At 37.8% G+C, this 21,096-nt stretch overlaps 1 protein-coding gene across 10 annotated transcripts in view; it reads left to right on the top strand.

The window, feature by feature from the left end:
• Positions 1-21,096, top strand: part of NHSL1 (NHS like 1) — a 161,842-nt gene that overhangs the window by 118,612 nt on the left and 22,134 nt on the right. For 5 of the 10 annotated variants that reach the window (XM_088141386.1, XM_088141412.1, XM_088141404.1 and 2 more), the window contains exons 2-4: positions 220-372; positions 13,568-13,695; positions 19,122-19,193. In XM_088141386.1, coding sequence (XP_087997512.1) covers positions 220-372; positions 13,568-13,695; positions 19,122-19,193 — 353 coding nt within the window. Of the gene's footprint in view, positions 1-219; positions 373-13,567; positions 13,696-16,880; positions 17,046-19,121; positions 19,194-21,096 lie in introns of those variants that run through there. The other 5 variants (XM_088141397.1, XM_088141416.1, XM_088141433.1 and 2 more) reach the window with 2 other exon arrangements.

Below are 21,096 nucleotides of genomic sequence, written 5' to 3'. Positions count from 1 at the left end.
TAAAATATTTTTTAAAACATCACATGTTTTACACTGTTTTTTGACTGTTGAACTATGTTGTAGCAAACCGTATAAAAACGTTTCTACAGGGAAAATAGAGTGAGCAGTTAAAATGGTTCCCTTCTTTTCTACAAGTTTATCAAGTGATGTTATTTTTTTTATTAACTTTTAATGTTTAACACAGCATTAAATTATCTTTGTCTTTCTGCTCTTTTATAGCTGTCTCCAATCTAGATGAAGAGAATAGATGGACAGTTCATTACACCGCACCCTGGCATCAGCAGGAGAATGTCTTTTTACCATCTACAAGGCCACCCTGTGTGGAGGAACTGCATCGTCAAGCCAAGTTGAATCTGAAGTCCGTATTGAGAGGTAGGAACTTTACAAATATATGTCCAGTCAGTAAGATTACACCTATGCCAACTTTTGTATCCTTAAGGGCTCATTTATCTTTTCAAAGTCCCTAGCTTCTCCAGATTCAGCACCAAAATTCATCAACAAACTCATTTGTTTTCACTAATTTGCTTGGGGGACAAAACAGGTTTGTTATGCCACTTTGAAGCCTAACACACAAATGTTGTCTTTAATCCCTGTCTAAAACCTAGGAAATGAGAATTTCCTGTCTTAGAATAACCAGTAAAGAAAGAATTTAGAATATAGAAAAGGCATAGGTTGCTCAGGAACTCTTATGAGAAATGACTAATTCAAATTGGTTCACTTCTAGCCTGATATTTATTAAACTAAATTTATTGATGTCACAGAATTAAGAAGAATGGTAGCCACTAAAGTATCCCAAGAGTGAGAAGATGGTCTGAAATATTCAGAGAAAATAATACATATTACTTCACTATCAAGAACATAAGCTGACAGCAGTTCTTTCAAGTAGCTGAAAGTAGATGTTCCTAGATTTGTGTTAACCATAGTCACTATGGATGCAAATATAATAGTGAACCATAGTAAAGGATAGAATTTAATTAATAAATTATAATTATGCAGTATTTAAACATATACTTCAGCTATTACTGATATATTTTGGTAGGCCTTGGTGACAAAGACAAAAATCATACTTGCTCCCAACCCTTGTCCGTCCTTCCTTCCTTCCTTCCTTCCTTCCTTCCTTCCTTCCTTCCTTCCTTCCTTCCTTCCTTCGAAGGGCAGTAAGAATCTCAAGTATTTACAAAATGATTAGAGGAATATTACACATGCCATATTTTTTTCTGTAGTAAAAGTTTGCCTGGAGAAGTAGCTATTTAAATTAGACTGGTTGGAAATACCAAACTGCCTCTGCTCACTAAGTGTTTTTTTTTTTTTAATTATTGTTAAATGGTAAAAAAATGTACATTTAATAGTGATTATACAGCGAAGGAAAAAAAAACTAAATATTTTGTAATAGTTAAATAAACATAACAGAAAGAATAAACAAAAAGAAAATAGCCATGTAAGTATAAATATCTGTATGAAATTAATTCAGTTGTTAAGTTTATCATTAAATCTGGATCATATAGTGCTGCTTGAGTTCCATTGCATTGAAGTACACAAAGTTTCTCAGTAGCAGCATTCAAATTCTCTGTCTAGCTCTGTCTAGCTGTAGAGTTTGTTTTGTATGTGAATATAAAAAGCATGAAGTTAGAATAGTAGGCACTACTGTTTGAAAAATTCATTGCAGGCAAGGTTGTTTGAATAGTTTAATTAATTGTTAGTATAAGGGGAGAAGTTAGTAACCTGATATAAAATATTTAATATAAAAATATTAACTATCTTGTTTCCAGAAGTATTCAGTTGTATATTTTTTTACTTGTTTCAGTGCTCAATATTAAATAACATAAAGTCTTATAGATTTTAGCTGGATCAACTGCTGCCCTAAACCCAGTATGGAAAATGTGTTCCTAAGTGAAAATCTCTGTGCTCTGTAATTTCTCACCTCACCTGATAAGAGTTGCTCTCAAAAGTGCTTGACAAGAATAGAAATGCTCAAACACTTGTTGCTTGGAGTGAAGTGTAGCAGAATGGGAAAATAATATGTGGTTCTTCAGCTGCGGTCAGAAAAAATTGAATACTTCCATATAGAGTTTTTAATGCTGCAATCAAATGGTATTGTGCAGCAATTCCACATTTCTTCCTCAGTGGATTTTCTCTAGAAAGAAGAACAATAATAAATTATTGGTGGGGAAATAGGGTTAACAATGGAGAGCACAAACAATATCTGGATCTTCATAAATTGTTGTGAATGTGGTAGGATGTTAGAGGTGCATATATTGTTTAACTTTCTTCACTGCTATTTACTATATTTAGAGAAAAAGGTTACATCTCCACATCTGTCAAAGGTGCTCTTTTAAAAGTTACAACCTTCTTGTATGCTATTCCTTACTTTGTATTTGATTGTGAGTTTAATATGTATAGAGGTTAGAAGGTTGTAGAGTGCATCCATATTTCACAGACAGACTTCAAATCCCATATGGGTACTTCCCTCTTGCTCCTCTTCTGCCCCTATGCCTGTCCCAAAGATTCCTCTAGAGGGTCCCCAGCTCTCCAGAAATAATTTGGGGTTGCAGGTGGAAATGATAAGATTCTGTTCTGTTGCTGGATGCTATTCTGTGAACAGACACTCTGGAGGTAGAGTCTACAAACTGAGCTGAACATCTGGTGACTTCATGGACATGAATGTCAAGTGTTCTTGGCAATGGTATGTAAAAGGTCTTCCAGGATGCTTTTTCAAATCTGAGTTTACTGCCTACAGTTCTGGAATTACCTGGTGGACTTCCATCCCAGTGAGATCCAGGAATCAGCCAAGGTCAGCTAGGAGCTTCTAACTGTTAATTTTTATGACTAACTCTGGAATGTGTGTGCTTATTTTTATTTATTTATATGTCACATTTATATAGCTGCCCATCTCACACAAAGCAACTCTGTCAAGTGTCACATTACTTTTGTGTGTAACAGTGTATTGATTGCTATTTTCTACTCCTAATTCAAGCACAGCTGCAGTGTGATTTTTTAAATTTGCTTATTCAGCATTGAAGACAAGCTACTCTAATGCTGTAAACAAAAGGTAGAAGTAGTATAGAAGAAAAAGATTCCTCTGTGGTGATCATCCAAACTGAAAGTACAATACATGTCCACAATTAAATACTTCCTTTCTCTCATTCTCTCAACCAGAGAATTTCAAGGAAGTGACTGGAAAACAACAGTTGGCATGAGTGGAAAACCCAAGAGGCATAACGGGGCACAAAGCTGAACAGCCTTTGCAAATGATATTTGTTAACAGGCTGTCACTAGGGAGTGCTCAAGGTGATCCTCTCCATTTGTCTTTGGCTAATTTAGATATCTACACCGCTGTAGCCTCTCGGCATTAATGGATAATAAGGAGTGATTGCCTCAGTCATGCCTACTTACCTCTACATTGTGAAAATAAATGTAGTTAATTGTTGTTTGCATATATGTAATGTGCAACGCACGCTTCCCAACATTTGTTGCTCAGGACGTAACATGAATCATCCTATACCCAGTCCTCTCTGGATGACATTTGACAAGTCAATGCATATTAAGGAACTGAAACTATGATGAACCTTGAAACAAATGCTTTTGGTCCAGCAACATGCCCCCATTGTCATCTAGATATTATGCATACTAAAGAAATAAATCTTGTTCCTGAACCTTCCTCTTCAGCTATCTCTACAAATCCCCACCCATCCATTGCTCAGTTTCCTTCTCTGACCAGGTGATGGAATTTATGGTGATAGTTGCATTCAGTGGCCTTTCTTTGCCTGCCCTTGTCTTAGGCCAGGATTCGAAGAATTCAGCAGATGGTTTAGTGTTTTCTTGGAATGCTGGAGATGCAAGACCCGTCTCTACAGTACTTTATGCTAATTACCTTAATTTATTTATTTTATTTAATTGATTTATAGGGCTGCCCATGTCAAATTCATTACTCTGAGTGGCTAACAATAAAAAGTAAATAAAAACAAATACATATAGAAAAAAAATTCAAACACAGCAGCCAGGAAAAATCACAAAACAGCCATTAACGTTTGAAACAGTTGTAACGTTTATTCTTTCACCGTAATTGGGTTACCTCCAACATTGCACTAATAGACTTCCATTCATGCGGTGGAATGTCATATGTCTCAGTGAGGCTTCCAGATTTGCTCCAAGGTATGCTCCAATTCTCTGGAATAGATTTGAAGGGGTTCCAGATGCAAAGAGGACTGGTTCGGCAGCACTACACGTTCTTCTTATGACAATTATAATTGAGTACAGCTCATTGTCTCCAAAATGGGAATCTTCCCATGAATACACTTGGTTCTAAGAACCAAGAAGATGGCCAGTGGATGAATAAGCCACCCTTCATGTTTAAAAGTGCATATGAATTTGGGATCTCTATAAATAGTTTGCTGCAGTGAATGTGGATAGCGAGTTCAATGTTTGAGAGGAGATTGCATCTTGTCACCTGGCCCAAAAGCTAATGATAAAACAGATCTTGAAGGGTTCTGAGCAAGGTATCTGAATGTTATCTTGGGCCTTTTTTATCTGTTCGGGGAAAAGTAGTCACATTTGCGTGCTTGGTTAGTATGTGTCTATGTAGTGCCTTTGTACCAAGCTGCTGAGAATTAAGTTATAACTATTATACGTCCTTGTCAAAAATGTAAAATTCAACTAGCCTTTTGTTTTGGCAATCTGCTTTGGGAACGCATTGGTTGGAATTCCTGACTCAGTTAAAAAAGAAAGAGGTTTTCTTTTTTCAAAACTGCAGTGAAGTATACTGTGGATAAAGTTCATGAACCTGCTTTCTATTCCAGGCTGGGATTTCTTTTCAGCAACAGCCCATGTGCTGCAGTTAGCATCTTTTAAAAACTAAGCTTGATATGAAACAGTCCTTGTGGCATATCATTTCTCCTGTTGATAGGCTTTTTTTCAAGTCTATAGAAATCAGTCCTGTTCCACTTGATGCAAACTTCATTGGCTGAGGTTTGCCATATTTAGACTGTTAGACAGAAATAGATCCTTATCAGAATTGAAAGAGTTTGCTTTTAAAATCCTCTTGTGATCCAGATTGCTGTTGCAATTATATCAGCCATCAGCTGCTTTGTGCTCCTGTATCCATTGTTAATGGATTTCGAAACCATTTTACAAACATTTGTATTAATTTCCACCATTCATATAAAACAGAAGTGTAAACTGTGATTTGAGAGGCTTTCAGATATACAGCTCATATGCAACAATGCCTTTAGCAGAGTAGTCTGATTTGTTTTCTTGTCACACAAATCTGCATTAATGAATTAATTGGAAAACATTGAAGAGATTAGTTCTGGCTAATCGTGTGATACAGTGTCCCATCCAAAGCTGAAGATGGGGAAAAAGTTTATGCATGATCTAAAAGCTATCTGCATATGGGGACCCAACACTTTTCAGCAACTACCGACCAGTCGCCAACCTTCCCTTTTTGGGGAAGGTTATTGAGAAGGTGGTCGGTCTGCAGCTGATGAGAAACCTGGAGGAAATGGGGGATGTAGACCCCTTTCAGTCAGGTTTCAGGCCAGGATCTAGTACTTGGCCTGGTCTTGCTTGTCGATGACTTGTAGCAGAGCCAGGATGGTGCTTGGGTATCCATTCTTGTGCTCCTAGATCTCTCAGCGGCTTTTGATACCATGGACCAGGGTATCCTTCTGAGCCAGCTCTATGGGTTGGGGATTGGGGGCACCATTTTATGGTGGTTTTCTTCCTTTCTCTGGGACCAGTTCCAGTCGGTGTTGTTGGGAGGGAAAGATCACTCCCTAGGCCCCTATTATGTGGAGTGCCTCAGGGCTCAAGTCTCTCTCTCCTTTTCAACACATACAAGAAACTGCTGGGTGAGGTCATCCACTGGTTTGGGGTTTGGAATCATCAGTATGCTGATGATAGCCAATTACATCTTTCGATCCTGGGCCAGTTCCCATTGAGGGTCAGGAAGGCCCAGAACCTGGAGATGGTGATCCTGGAGCAAGAAATCAAAAGAAGGCCCTGCTCAGAGGAACGTAAAGGATAACTAGTATTATGAGGAGAAATATGTTCAGACAGAATTTAGAAGCTTTTGCTAATCAGTTTAAAAAATAGGGTAGACAGCACTGAGCTAGACAGATTAATTCAGAATTTGCCAGCTTCATGAGTTCAGTTGCATTGTCATGATAAAAAAATGTATATCTGTATATAAGCAGAGATGGAATTTCTGTCATTGGTTACCTTTCCTCAAGGAATATCTGTAAAGCATAATGGATGGGCCCAAAATGTGGGGCACATCACAAGGCCATTTCTTTCCCTATTTACTCATTTTTCTGGTACTTTCCTCCCTTTTCTGGTTTGCTCAGTGGGAAAGGAAGGTTAAAGAACAGGAAACTGCTTTTTACAGAGGGCTGAACCGTTGACTTGAGGAAAAGGCAAGTGGCAGCACATAAAAGAACATGGCAGATCTTGAAAAACCTAACCAAGGCGGACTGATTTGGGGCGTAGATGGGAGATCACCAAGAACTGAAATCCCAGCACTGTGAAATCTGGGAATTTGAAAAAAATAATCTGGAAAAAGGGCATGGCAAACCAGTGCCGTGTTACTATCAAGAAAACAACATGCATTTGTCCTTGTCACCAGAAGTTACTGATCCACTTGAAGAAGTATTTACAAAGAACTCAAGTAGTCCATTCTACTATAAAGATTTGTCTTGGTTTAATCATTCAGCGTTCAAAAGGTTTATTTTAAAGGTCTACTGTAAAAATAAAATAAAAATGATCACACATACTTCAGCACTAATTGATAGCTTAATTGCTTATGCTCAGTTTACTTAAAAAAAATGCCCTCTATAGATTTAATGGAGAATTCTTTAAAATGATGGACAATTAAAAAAAGTAAATAATCACAGAAGACAGGAGTGGTAATCTAGCATTGTTCCCCTGGACTATATGTCTGTAGAAGAAATAATGAAATCTCTCATGCACTTTACGGCTTATGCTGTACCTGCAGTTAAAAACATTCCATGTGTGAGAAGTGAAATAGCTTCTTCCTCAAAAACATGATATTTGAATTAATATAAAATAAACCTTTTACTGCCTAGTAGCTCTGCTATTAAAATGGCAAGGAAAATAATCACCATAGTTAAAAGAAAATATTATCAGATCCCTGTTCAGTGAAAAACTGTAAAAATGTTACCAAGAGTCTGGGGATTGAGTTTGTGATTTATACTGTGGTTTGCGCTATTGTAGCAAAACTTCTCAATGTTGTATAAATGTAGTACCACATATACCATAGCTATATGAAAACTTAGGTTATTATATTATATGTGAATTGTGTAAGCACATTTTCAAGATTTAATCTCGTAGCATTTTCCCATCCAGATAAAAGGAAAATGACTAGCTTTTCTGCATTATTATTTATTCATTTTTATTTATATGGCCACCATCTCAACATCATGACTCTGGGTGGCTAACAGCAGTTAAAAAACACAATCTCACAACAGCATCACAGTATCACAATAAATTCTGTAGCCCATATGAACAGATACTAAATATTCCACATAGTTCCAGATACATGAGAATGGGGGAAAGTGAAAACTTTGGCTAATGTGCTACATATATTGTGGAATCCCAGTATGTATGCAAAACACCAGTTCAGAATTTTGCCAAGTGAACAAACTTTCTTTGAAATAGAATGAATTGGGACAAACAACAATTACAAGGGAAAAAATACAAGCGGGGTGTTTTTTAAAAACAGGCTTTACAGTTCTGTAGGTGGCTTCCAGAACCGCATAATCTTCATAATCTATGTAATAAAAGATTCTGCCAGGGTATCCTTTGGTGCTTGCAATATGCTCTTTGTTAACAAAGGCAGGCTTTGAAGGGCTTGCTAGAAGTTTTGAGTTTCCTGTATTATTTAAGTGAGATAAGTAACTAGGTAACATGATGAATTCAGGGGATGATAGATACTGATGAGAAAACAATCAAGCTTGTTATCTGGCATAATCCTGCACCTTTAATTTAATTGGGAAGTTTGGCATTATACTCTGTTGAGAACACTGCAATTAACATCTTTGTCAGATGGAATTCAGTTGCTGGTCTCAGTCAAAACAGTTTTATGTTTCAAGGAATTGGCTTACAGCATATTTGAATTTGCTTTTCTTTAAATCCCTCTGCTTGCTTGCCTGCTTTTTTGAAAGAATACAGAAACCAGATAATGGAGTGTATGAATAAACTGAGATTAGAAAAATCCCAAATTTGATTTGGTTGAAATTTTATAGGAGACTTGTGTGTGTGTTGAGAGAGAAAGAAAGAAATTATTTTCTTGTTTTTACCATTGTTAATAGGTATTACTATATGGGAACTTGGTGCTTTTTTTTTTTTTGGAACATATAGGCCAGAATGCAAAAGTGTCTACAAGTTCCAGGAATCATGCCATAGGTTCTTCCATCTTAGTAAGGTGTTACAATGTTATAACACATCTAAAGGTAGTTCTCATTTAACAACCATTGCTTTAACAACAGTTTGAAGTTACGATGGCCTTGGAAAAAATGCTTTACGACCTGTACTTGCACTTACGACCATCATAAACTATCGCACCACCCCCTGTGGTCATGTGATCGTGATTTGTGACCTTTTTTTACAATGGTTGTTAAGCGAATCACATGGTTTCTAAATGAATCATGTCATTAAGCGAATTCCGGCCAAAATGTCCATTGGGGAAGCTGGATTTGCTTAACGACCATGTGATTTGCTTAACAGCCCTGGTGATTTGCTTAATGACCATTGTAAAAATGGTCGTAAAATCGAGTCCAGTCATGTGGTGTCTCACTTAACAGCCAGTTTTCCAGTCCCTATTGTCATTAAGCGAGGACTACCTGTACAAAAAGTGCAAAGCCTGCATTGTGACAAACTTTGCAGATGCCTCTGCCAGCATATTTATTTCACTTCTGTATCAACAATGTAATCCTGATAACTATCAAATGTAATTGGAGAAGCTTCTACTTTGAATGATCCCACATATCTTTAAAGAACAGAGTGGTTCTTCATGTTCATACTCATCTTAAATTACATCTAAAGTGAGGCATTGTGTGTTTTGTAGGAAAACTTTAAACTAGGATAAATCCATGATTTCATATCTTGGCTTGTTAATTAACCAAAAGTAAACCACAACTAGAATATTCCTGATTTCAGATATTATAAGATTTGGATTAATATATTGGGAGTTTGTGACAATGTGACTGCCTCTGAAAGCCATCTGCTGGTAGACTAGGAGACTTCCTTGTATAGTTTGTTGGTCCCTGTGAGAACAGACCTGGATTGGATGGGCCAAAGGTCTGATCCAGCGGGCACTGCTTATGTTCTTATGATTCTTTAACAAGAAACAACAGCAATAACCAATTTTGTTATAACAGTAAGTTATATCAGAAAAAAGAAGGAAAGTGGTCTGTTCAGTACATACCAATCCAGCAAGCTCTGGCCACAAATCTGTAGACTTTTTGTTTTATTATAATTAAATTAAAAGTGATAAATATACCTGTGACATAGAGTTCTAAAACAATAATCTGATTGTAACTTCTGGCTTTTTTTGTTTTGTTAATTTTATTTTATTTCAAATATAACATACAGTCAGGTCCAGAAATATTGGGACATCGACACAGTTCTAACATCTTTGGCTCTATACACCACCACAATGGATTTGGAATGAAACAAACACAATGTGCCTTAACTGCAGACTGTCAGCTTTAATTTGAGGGTATGTACATCCAACTCAGGTGAACGGTGTAGGAATTACAACAGTTTGCATATGTGCCTCCCACTTGTTAAGGGACCAAAAGTAATGGGACAGAATAATAATCATAAATCAAACTTTCCCTTTTTAATACTTGGTTGCAAATCCGTTGCAGTCAATCACAGCCTGAAGCCTGGAACGCATAGACATTACCAGACACTGGGTTTCATCCCTGGTGATGCTCTGCCAGGCCTCTACTGCAACTGTCTTCAGTTCCTGCTTGTTCTTGGGGCATCTTCCCTTCAGTTTTGTCTTCAGCAAGTGAAATGCATGCTCAATGGGATTCAGGTCAGGTGATTGACTTGGCCATTGCATAACATTCCACTTCTGTCCCTTCAAAAACTCTTTGGTTGCTTTTGCAGTATGCTTTGGGTCATTGTCCATCTGTACTGTGAAGCGCCGTCCAATGAGTTCTGCAGCATTTGGCTGAATGTGAGCAGATAATATTGCCCGAAACACTGCAGAATTCATCCTGCTGCTTTTGTCAGCAGTCACATCATCAATAAATACAAGAGAACCAGTTCCATTGGCAGCCATACATGCCCACGCCATGACACTACCACCACCATGCTTCACTGATGAGGTGGTATGCTTAGGATCATGAGCAGTTCCTTTCCTTCTCCATACTCTTCTCTTCCCATCACTCTGGTACAAGTTGATCTTGGTCTCATCTGTCCATAGGATGTTGTTCCAGAACTGTGAAGGCTTTTTTAGATGTCGTTTGGCAAACTCTAATCTGGCCTTCCTGTTTCTGAGGCTCACCAATGGTTTACATCTTGTGGTGAATCCTCTGTATTCACTCTGGTGAAGTCTTCTTTTGATTGTTGACTTTGACACACATACACCTACCTCCTGGAGAGTGTTCTTGATCTGGCCACCTGTTGTGAAGGGTGTTTTCTTCACCAGGGAACGAATTCTTCGGTCATCCACCACAGTTGTTTTCCGTTGTCTCCCGGGTCTTTTGGTGTTGCTGAGCTCACTGGTGCGTTCCTTCTTTTTGAGAATGTTCCAAACAGTTGTTTTGGCCACGCCTAATGTTCTTGCTATCTCTCTGATGGGTTTGTTTTGTTTCTTCAGCCTAATGATGGCTTGCTCCACTGATAGTGACAGCTCTTTGGATCTCATCTTGAGAGTTGACAGCAACAGATTCCAAATGCAAGTAGCACACTTGAAATGAACTCTGGGCCTTTTATCTGCACATTGTAATTGGAGTACTGAGGGGATATCACACACCTGGCCATGGAACAGCTGAGAAGCCAATTGTCCCATTACTTTTGGTCCCTTAACAAGTGGGAGGCACATATGCAAACTGTTGTAATTCCTACACCGTTCACCTGAGTTGGATGTACATACCCTCAAATTAAAGCTGACAGTCTGCAGTTAAGGCACATTGTGTTTGTTTCATTCCAAATCCATTGTGGTGGTGTATAGAGCCAAAGATGTTAGAATTGTGTCGATGTCCCAATATTTCTGGACCTGACTGTACCTATATTATTTTACATACCTTACGGTGAACATCCTGAAGGATCACTGATTGCTCTTCCTAGTAGACCTAATCTGACTCCGGGTTGAATTTTGTATCCACATGTCCAAAGTGTCAAGAGTTCTTTAAGCCTGCCAGTGCTAATCCAAGAAAATCGTGTTCCAAAGATTGATCACCAGGGTAGATGCAGGGCCAGGAAATTGCAACCCCACCATGCTCTATTAATATTTTGCCTGGCTTCTTCTGCAGACCAGGTGTGGTGCTTGTATATGGCAGCTCAGCAGACCCTTTTTGAAGGCTGACTGTTAATGTTCCAGATAATTTGCGATTCACAAGTCATCCCACTTTTGTATTTGTGGGACTGTTAATGGTGCTAGATATTTAATGCTTTAAAAACTGTATTCAGACTCCACAATCTCGTACTGAAGTATAAACGCTCCTGACCCCAACAACATTTTGCAGCTTTTATTTTATTTTATTTAAAAAAAGTGGGGGGGGGAGACTCAATGAAAACATTTTCTTAATGTTGTGATTTTAATACTGCAGTACAGGTATTTTATTTTATTGGGTGGGGCCCTACATTGGATTGATACAATATTTTTTCTTCAACAGAGGATTTAACTGTTGAATCTATGTATCTAGATATGAATGAACGTATCAAAATACATAATGCTTCTATAGAGCTCTTTTTGGAAACCTGTTATAATCACTTTATGGCCCACTTTATTGTAGTGAAAAAATTAATTTTTCAGACTTTGAAAAGTAATGTTTCTTCTTACCTACCCCTTTCCAGAACCTGGAAAGGTAAAAGAAGCAGTTGGATTCGGCAGATCAGCATGCTCATCCAAATCTTGACGGTTTTATTTATTTATTTTTTTTATTATTATTATTATTATTATTATTATTATTATTATTATTATTATTATTCACAACAACGTGAAATCATAGCTGCCAGTTCTTTAGCTGGTGTTGGCCTCATTTGCATCGAGTTCTTTCCAGGAACCTAGGATGTCGCAATGTATTGTCATACTATATGTGCGGATTCAAGCAGTGTGGCCTTTTGTAATTAACAGATAGAAATTTTGTCTATTATTATTATTATTGCTTTGTTCTCTTGCATTACTACTGAGGGGAAAATGTCACAGTAGCTTTCCTTTCCCACATGCAGAGAAGTTAGTTCAGTAGTCTGCCAAAGCTGATTAGCAGATGGTGCCTTACTAGTGAGTAGGATCCTATGAACCTACTAGACTCAAGAATGAAAATCCCTCCTTCCCTTCTTGCACTAATAATCTTTATCTTAGCCACCTGCTCATCTAGACTACACTTTACATTTTTGTTGATCTATTTAACCAATTCTGTTTCAGGCATATATGCAAGCTTGTTACATATACTTAAAATAATTTTATCTTTTCATTATTTTTGTTTTAAACATATTTTGGTAGTAATTTGCCTATGTCCAATAGATATTCTTGAAATATCAGCATGGATTGCTACATAAATCCTGACTGTATTTCATACAATTAGAAAGGTGGGCTTGAAAATATATGCTTTGTACCCAGTCTCAGGCAGTAGGTAGAACAGGAGTGGGAAGAGTGGCCTTGCCCATCTTCAGAATTTGCAAATCCAGAACATATTAATTAACAAAACATACTCAAATGTGCTTGACATATGGAATGTATCCTTCATTCTATGCAAAAGATTTAAGTCTCCTTCATGCAAAGCTTATTATTTTTAATTTGCAGAGGAGAGAAAGAATTTGCAATAGCTGAGCGTGAGGTGTTTCAGTCTCATATCTCTGGCCTGTTATGCCACATGGGTATCATTGTAACACCTGTGTAAACCAGTGACTCTCTAAAATTATACATCTGTATCTATAGATATGGAGCGCCAGTTTGATGTAGTGGTTAAGGCATCAAGCTAGAAACCAGGAGACTGTGAGTTCTAGTCCTGCTTTAGGCACAAAGCCAGCTGGGTGACCATGGGCCAGTCCCCCTCCCTCAGCCCTTGGAAGGAGGCAATGGCAAACCACTTCTGAAAAACCTTGCTAAGAAAACTGCAGGGACTTGTCCAGGGAGTCACCAGGAGTCAACACTGAGTCAAAGGCACACACACACATCTATAGATACAGATACATAGATAGGAAAATAAAGCCATTAGGCTCCTATTCTCTGATGACCTTCTTTTTCACATGGACATTTCCCATGAAAGAGTTACAGATGAGTAAGTTCTCCTTGGGACCATTTTCTTGTTTGGAATTTATGTGTAAAGCAACAACAGTTATATCTTTTTTCTTACATTTCCTCCACCACTTACAGAATGTGACAAACTTCGGAGAGATGGCTATAGAAGTTCTCAGTACTATTCTCAGGGTCCAACATTTTCATCTTCATTGAACACAGTCTATGGAAGTTACCAGGAGGACTATGAAGAAATTGAACAAAAGGTGAGACAGCAGACACTTGAAAAGATAATGGAGAATATTGCAGAGATTTTTACAAGTCAAATAAATGCACAAGATACAGATGTAGTCTCTTCTGTATTTGAAAATGATAACCTAACTTTTAAAATGTGCTGGTCTTGTTTGAGTTCTGTAGAATGGTTTAATTTGCAGAGGAAAATTACAGTGCAAACACCTAGGTACAGCTTCAAACAAAAACTCTGATTTAAAAACTGGTTAGGTTAGGTTTTTCTGCTTTTATGAATGAGTAGAAAGTTGGACCGTTGTCCCCTTGTAAATACCCTGGCTTTGTAGTGTTCACATGGTCCCATAGAAGATGCCATAAATAAATGACAGGACCACTCCTTTATTGGCTTTCCCTTGTTTGCACTTTGATATGCACAGTGTGGATATAATGTGATTCTCTTTGTTCTATTACTTGTTTGCATTATTTGTGTCACAATGAGCTGATAACACCATCTTTTTGTTACACCTGCCCCTTATGCAGCATTTAGTTAGTTCATTTATATGTTGTGTCCTCCCAAACAACTTGCCAGCCTGTGGCAGTTAATAAAAGAACAATGAGAAGCATCAAGGCCAAAATAAACTCATCCAAGGTACTCTACAGTCATCATAAAATTATCAATACCATAAACAAGCAAAAAAGCACATTACATCAAGCTAATAAATTTTTTAAAAATAGTGAACACACAATTTAAAATACATGCAAATAGGCATGACTTCTCTAAAGGAAAAGCTAATGAATAAAAATACATTTTGAGATATTTTTAAAAAAATAATAAAGAAGAGGCTGACCAAATAGACAGAGGGAAGGAATCCAGAGTATTGGTGCCATTGTGCAATATTATATTTCATCTATAATATACATAATAGATATTACAAAACTTTAAAAAGATAAATTTTTAAAAAAGGTATCTTGACCACTTTTCCAAAGGCTGAACAATTTAGAATTACAGGGATGCACTTCCCATACCTGATGAGCAGGCATCTCCTCAAAACCTCTTTCATGTAATTAAACAGGCTCATGGTAAGATCAGTGTTTCTCAGCCTTAGCAATTTTAAGATGTGTGGACCAACTCCCAGAATTCCCCAGCCAGCTAAATAAGGATAATGCCAAATAAGGTTCTGAAGGATAATATGAACACCTTGTACTGACCCTGTTAAACAATGATCAGTGCAGATCCTTCGGTATTAGAGTAATATGGTCCAGTTCGATACATTAGTTAGTATGGTGCTGCATTTTGCAGCTGAGGCATGAATAGCTGTTACCAAATCAGACTGATTTGGGAAAGCCTGCAGCTTTTGCAGTAAATGTAATTGTGCCAATCCTGTACTTAAGACTACTATCACCTGAAGGTCCAGAGACAACAGTGGGTCATGAAGGAGTCCCAAGCTACAGCCAGATTTTTCAGGCAGAATACATTATTTTCCAGAACATGCTGAATCCCAAACCAGTCTTCATCCTGATTGATAATACAGGTAGTCCTTGTTTAGCAACCACAATTGGGACTGGTAACTTGGTTGTTAAGTGAAGCGGTTGGTAAGTGAAAGTGCAACTGTGCTTATGATCTTACTTCAGCTTTCCTTTGCTGTACAGACCTGGGTAGGTTACTTTTCATCACCATCATGACTGTGAACAGTCACTAAACGAGGCAGTCGCTAAACAAGGACTACCTGTACACCCATCTTATTTACCCTCATTCATTCCAGTTAAGAGTTGGCAAAAGATGTGTTTTTGCCATTTTCCTAAATGCTGGGAAAGTCAGAATCAAGGGAAGAGCTAAATAGAGGATGGATGGATGGATGGATGGATGGATGGATGGATGGATGGATGGATGGATAGAGAATAAGAGAAAGCCGTCTTCTGCATACTAGATAGATAAGCCTGTGGCAGTGAGTGCATCTTCAAAAGGGCCTCTCCTTCTTACCTAAGTATCCAGTCAGATTCATAGCAGGGAAGTTAGTCCCTTAGATAACCAGACCTACGTTTAAAGGTAATCTTAAACTGTGCCTGATAGACAATTGGCAGCTGGTACAGATCTTTCAGTGCAGTCATCACAGTTGCTGTAGCTTGCACTGCTTAGCAGTCTAGCTACAGGATTTTGCACTAGCAGCAATTTCTGGACATTTTTCAAAGGTAGCCTCACCTAGCGCACATTGCAGTATTCAAGTAGGGTTGTAATCAAGTGCAAATAAGAGTTGCCAAGTACAGTAGGCACAAGAAAGACCAAAGCTGGTGCATTAGCTATAATTGTGCAAATATACCCTTTGCAGTAGCCACCACCTGCACATCCAATGAAGGCTAAGAGGGTCAAGGAACACTCCAAATAGGCTTCACCTCAATCACCAGGTTGAGTTTTCCCCTTACCAACAGTACTCTTGTCCTCTGTGAAATCGTTTCAGTCTTTGATCAAGTCCGTTTTCAAGATTAGAGAACAATCAAGGGGTTAAGAGAATAAGGAGTAATAGAGTTGGTGTCATCAGTATAGTGATGGCACCTCACTCGAAAGATCTGAGTGATCTTTCCCAGCAATTTCATAGATATTAAAGGCCAGGATCCAATCCAATCCAATCCAATCAAACCTTTACTGTGGTCATAGACCAGCATAAGGAGGGTGGGGTACACTCATTTTAAAAAGCACAGAGCATACATCAGGGTAAAAATAAAAATCTAAAATAAATTGTGAAAAGCTAGAAGATATTCTCTCTCAGTTGCCTGACAACTCATAGCATCAAGCCACAAATAATAAAATCAGCAAATGGAAGAAATGCCTCTGCCTTTAGAGCCCCGGCTCCTTTTCAGTTTTCATACATAAAGATGAACAGATTGACCCACCCAGTGGACTTCAGAGGATGGTTACATGTTCTCAACCATTGATGTTTGTCAAGTATTACCGCATAGGTGTTTGATCCTGAGCAGATGTTGCCTTTGGCTGAGATGTGTTGTCTTTGTTGTTGTTAATGATAAGCCACTTGTCCCTAGAAGATAAGGTTGCTAGTTACCCTTAGTCATAGTCTGTGATAGTCATATGTGAGAAGCACTTAGAGACCTCAGTGAAGAAAAATGGGTTGATTATCTGTAACTGTGGCTCTTCAAGAGATCAACTTTGCATTCACACAACCCACCCACCTTCCCCTCTTTAGTGACTATCCTGGATAAATGCTGGTGGTTCTTGTGACTGCTGTCTTGTCTCAGGGAACTGAGGGGAAGTAGAAGAGAAACCTCAAGCATGAACAGTAAAACTACTTTCCTGCCAAAAATTTCCTCTCTCTTGGAAAATTCCCAACAAAGACTGTGTGAATGCACAGATGACTATTCAAAGAGCCAGCTACAGGTAAGCAACCTGTTCATCTTGTAAGATCTTAGGTAATACACAGTGTAGTAATTTTGCTTGAAAGTTGCAGTAAACAGAATGGGTCTGTCTTCTAAGAAAAATATTGCAAAGCTTTTTACTGTAAAAATATTTTAGGTAATTTTTCATTAAAGGCATATCACCACATTCCACTAATAATAGTACTTATAAATAAAATTTTAAAATCTAATTAATATGCCACATAGTATACTTGTTATGCTAGCTTATATATTATAAATCAGTACAGAATAGTAGTATTTTAACCTACTATTTTGGCACAAAATAGTAGGTTAAAATACTGAATGGAAGGCAGGGGTAGGATCTTAGTTCAAAAACCCCAAAACATTATTTTGAATTTTGTTTTCAGCTTCAAGCGTTAATTTTACAGAAGGCAAATCATTAACTCATCCCTCCCTTCCCCCTCGCCAACTTGCTCCATTCTAGCAACCTCCTCTGTGTATCAGTTAACATTCCCTCCCCAAACGTGTGTGTGTGTTGCTCAGCTCCCACAGCTGCATGTTTTCCAACCTCCAAATTCCTGGCTTTCTGCTTTGTTCACAAATAGCCCTGTCTGTTCTATTCATGTTGTACCTCTACTTCTCCTCATTCGATCTGCAACCAAAGGTAAAGACCAGGTTATTGTCCCGGGTGGATGTAGGCATGTATATTGCAGCAGCTCAGCAAGAACAACAGACAGGCCAGGAAGGTCATTTTATTTTGATGACTACCTGGGGAGGAGGTGTAAATCAAGAAATTTGGTGTGGAGAGGAATAGAGAGCATTAATGTTCTGCAGAACCTTCCACCATAAAGGGGGTAACAACCTCTTGTTGGCCAAGAGCCATAGTTTACATTTGGGATGGTTGAAGGCTGCAAAATAGATGGGGCCGCATCGCATGTGGGCAGAGGTGATTTCATGATAAGTTTAGTACAGTAAGTTCTCATTTTTAACTCTCATATGCCCATTTTGGAGCTTAGACTACAATTTTCATGTATTTTCCTCTTCAAAATAGGTAGAAATTGGACCACCAGCTTTTAGCCTGGACCACAAAAAGAGGAGTTAGGCTGCCTGCAGCTCTGATGCTGCAGGTTATCCACCTCTGATATAAATGTTGGGCTGCTGTTCTCTATATCCTTTTAGTTAGTTTAGTACTGGTTAAAGGCTTAATAATCAAATGCTGTATACCAGTATCTCTTCCTGAGGAGGTACCTGACATAAGTGCAGCTGATTGAAAGTTGTATGGCATGTACTGGTTGATATAACAATGGCAACCATGTTCATAGAAACTCAAATCTATAGTACCTATGAACTGATACATAATTTTCATATAATAAATATTCTGCATATGTTTTACCACATTTAAATGGAAATGTGTGAAATCACTTTATTGCTCCATTAACCTACCAACAGTATAAATTTAAGGTCTGTAGAAAAAATGCATTTTATTGTGTTTTGCACCAGTGCACAACAGGTGGTGAATTGTCACCTCTCCATTGGAACAAGATTACCTTGTTTAATCAATGTAAATGATGGTTCTTTTCTGAAAAAAAATCCACGATTGTTTTGAAAAACAGAGGTAGGCCACCAGTAGTTCAGGAATGGTGCTATGAAAAAGCACTCACTACTCAAGACCCTTCTCTGGTTGTCAGAGAAAAAAATAGGGACTATTTGTTTGACTGATACAAGCATATTTGTATATTCCTATGAGTTTTGCATTATCATTGTGTGCAGATATGTAACCCTTGGCACAGGTTGAGGTGTTCCTTGCAGAGCCCCAATTCAAGGAAAGACTTCGTTGCTGATTGCTAATTTAAGCACAGTTCCTACTTGTGAACACACTGAATTAGCTGATCCAAGTAATATTCTTTTTTTCTCTGTACCTCTCTTGCATTCATTATATGTTTTGTGGAAAAAGTGTGTTTGCATATAACTATTTTTAAAATCATGTGTACAGCTGTGATATGTATACTGTATCTGTTATATCTTTTTATATGTGTGTGTGTTCTCATTATTTTCTCTTTGCCACTCATTTGCTTTCTTTTTCTCTCTCACTCAACAGTCTAGTCTGTTAGGCTGCCTCCCTCAGTCTTGCTTAAGTGCCTGCTGTTGTTTGATGCCATGGACGATCAAGGTATCAAGCCCCCCCCAGAATCATCCAGCTGTAATATCTGCAGCTTGATGTTGTTGTCACATTAGAGTATCCTCTTCTGAACTGTACTCTTAGTTTAAAATTTATTTCTTCTGCTTTACTTCATGTCATGGAGAAAAACACTTTGCAGTAACACTCAATTCTCTTTTCCTCTTTCAAATGTTATCTCATTTCTTGGCAAATTTAAACCTTCATTTTTTTGCTCTCCTGATTTTTTTCTAAATGGGCATTGTGGAGAGTTACTAACTTTCAGAAGGGTTGTACATTTTGTCATAAAACTGAATTGCCAAACTAACTCAAATATAAAACTTTCTTAAAACTTTTAATGTAGGAATGAACAGTGACAAATTCTTAGGGTCTTCCTAACTCTTGCATCTTACAGAAAGAACATACGCAGCTCCTAGGTCTCCTTTTTGGCAGTCCCTGAATTCTCTGAATGCAGTTGCCAGAAATCAACATGTTTGCCTGTCATTTTGAGACTTGAATGACCCACATTGTAATGTAAACTATAAAAAGGCGTAAAGTATTTTTTAAAAAAAAATCTGAAGTCCTTAGCCATCCAAAACTGGCTTCTGACCACCAAAAGGTTGTCTATCCGTACCTTGTGAATTCCAGCACAAAAAGCTGGCTTCCTGCAGTGGAGGGGTCATGGGCAAAAAATTATTTTGTTGTTGTTTTATACAGTTGTTCTCTGATTGTAGATTTCACAGAAGAAAAGGTGGTGAGGAAGCTGTCGCTCAAACCTTTTCTAAACTGGTAATTTCTAAGAAAAAAATTGGTGTCAGTGATAAGAATAGCCCTGCTGGATTAAGTCAGTGCTCATTCTAATACATCATTATGTTTCTCACAGTGGTCAGCTATAGGATGCTCATACCAGAAGATGGAGACATCTCTCTCTTCTATCATTGTAGAAGACATATCAGTATTTGGAAGCATACTGCCATCTTTCAGTGGGAAATATATTGCCCCCACTGAATCTTAAGACTAATAGTCTTTGGTAGACACATCCTCCATGAATTTATTCAGTCCCCCTTAAAGACAATCATTGAATTCTGTGGTAATGAATGAAGAAGCAGAGAACCACCAACCGGCTGGATTCATGACCGATTAACATACAGGTCCCTCCCAAATTCTTTAAAATAGCCAAGTTTGTGCTGTTGTTTGGAATAGATTTTTTAAAAAATTGAGCAGCTTTAAACTCTGAAAAAGAAGAACACAATGGCACTTAAAAGTTTGTGAACTCTTTTGAGCTTTCAATATTCCTGCATAAATATGACCTCTCTTTATCTAGTTTTAGGACTTGTGTGGAGAACAGATCATGTTTTAGGTCATATTTATGCAGGAATATTGAAAATTCAAAAGGATTCATGAACTTTTAAGCACCATTGTACAAAGATAAATAGGACTTTGATATATGTGGTATGTAAGTTATATTGATATGGTTGCATTATGCAATGAATTTGGCATCAGAGAAGTTTTGATTTATAGTGATCCCCAATTAGAATATAGTTCTGTATGCTATAACACAATCCTTTCTTTGATTAGAGTATGCAAGACAGATGCACTTGGAAATCCATATCAAGAAAAGAAACTACTAATATATGAGATCCTAAAGACAAGAGCACTATTCTGTCTATATGTAAGGGAAAGTTTCTGAGTCTAGGTTGATTCCTAGTGACTTGAGAGTCCAAGTAGCTTTGCTGAATATGGAATTGGTTTGTTATTCCCTTCTGGGAAATGCTTCAGCTTCCCAGTCTAGCATAAAGCCCTGGGATTTCCTGGTGGTTTTGCATCCAAATATTAAGCATGTCTGATGCTGTTTACCTTTTTTTAGATCAGCTGAGGTTGGCTAGGTACTTTAGGTAAAAAATGCATGTTGTTCAGT

Source organism: Python bivittatus, unplaced genomic scaffold, assembly GCF_059951505.1.
Source record: "Python bivittatus isolate LINGU-HERP-01145 unplaced genomic scaffold, Pbiv_v1 ctg000020_np1212, whole genome shotgun sequence".
In the NCBI taxonomy this organism is placed as follows: domain Eukaryota; kingdom Metazoa; phylum Chordata; class Lepidosauria; order Squamata; family Pythonidae; genus Python; species Python bivittatus.
The sequence above is the reverse complement of the archived record's forward strand: the minus strand, read 5'-3'. Positions and strand labels throughout refer to the sequence as shown.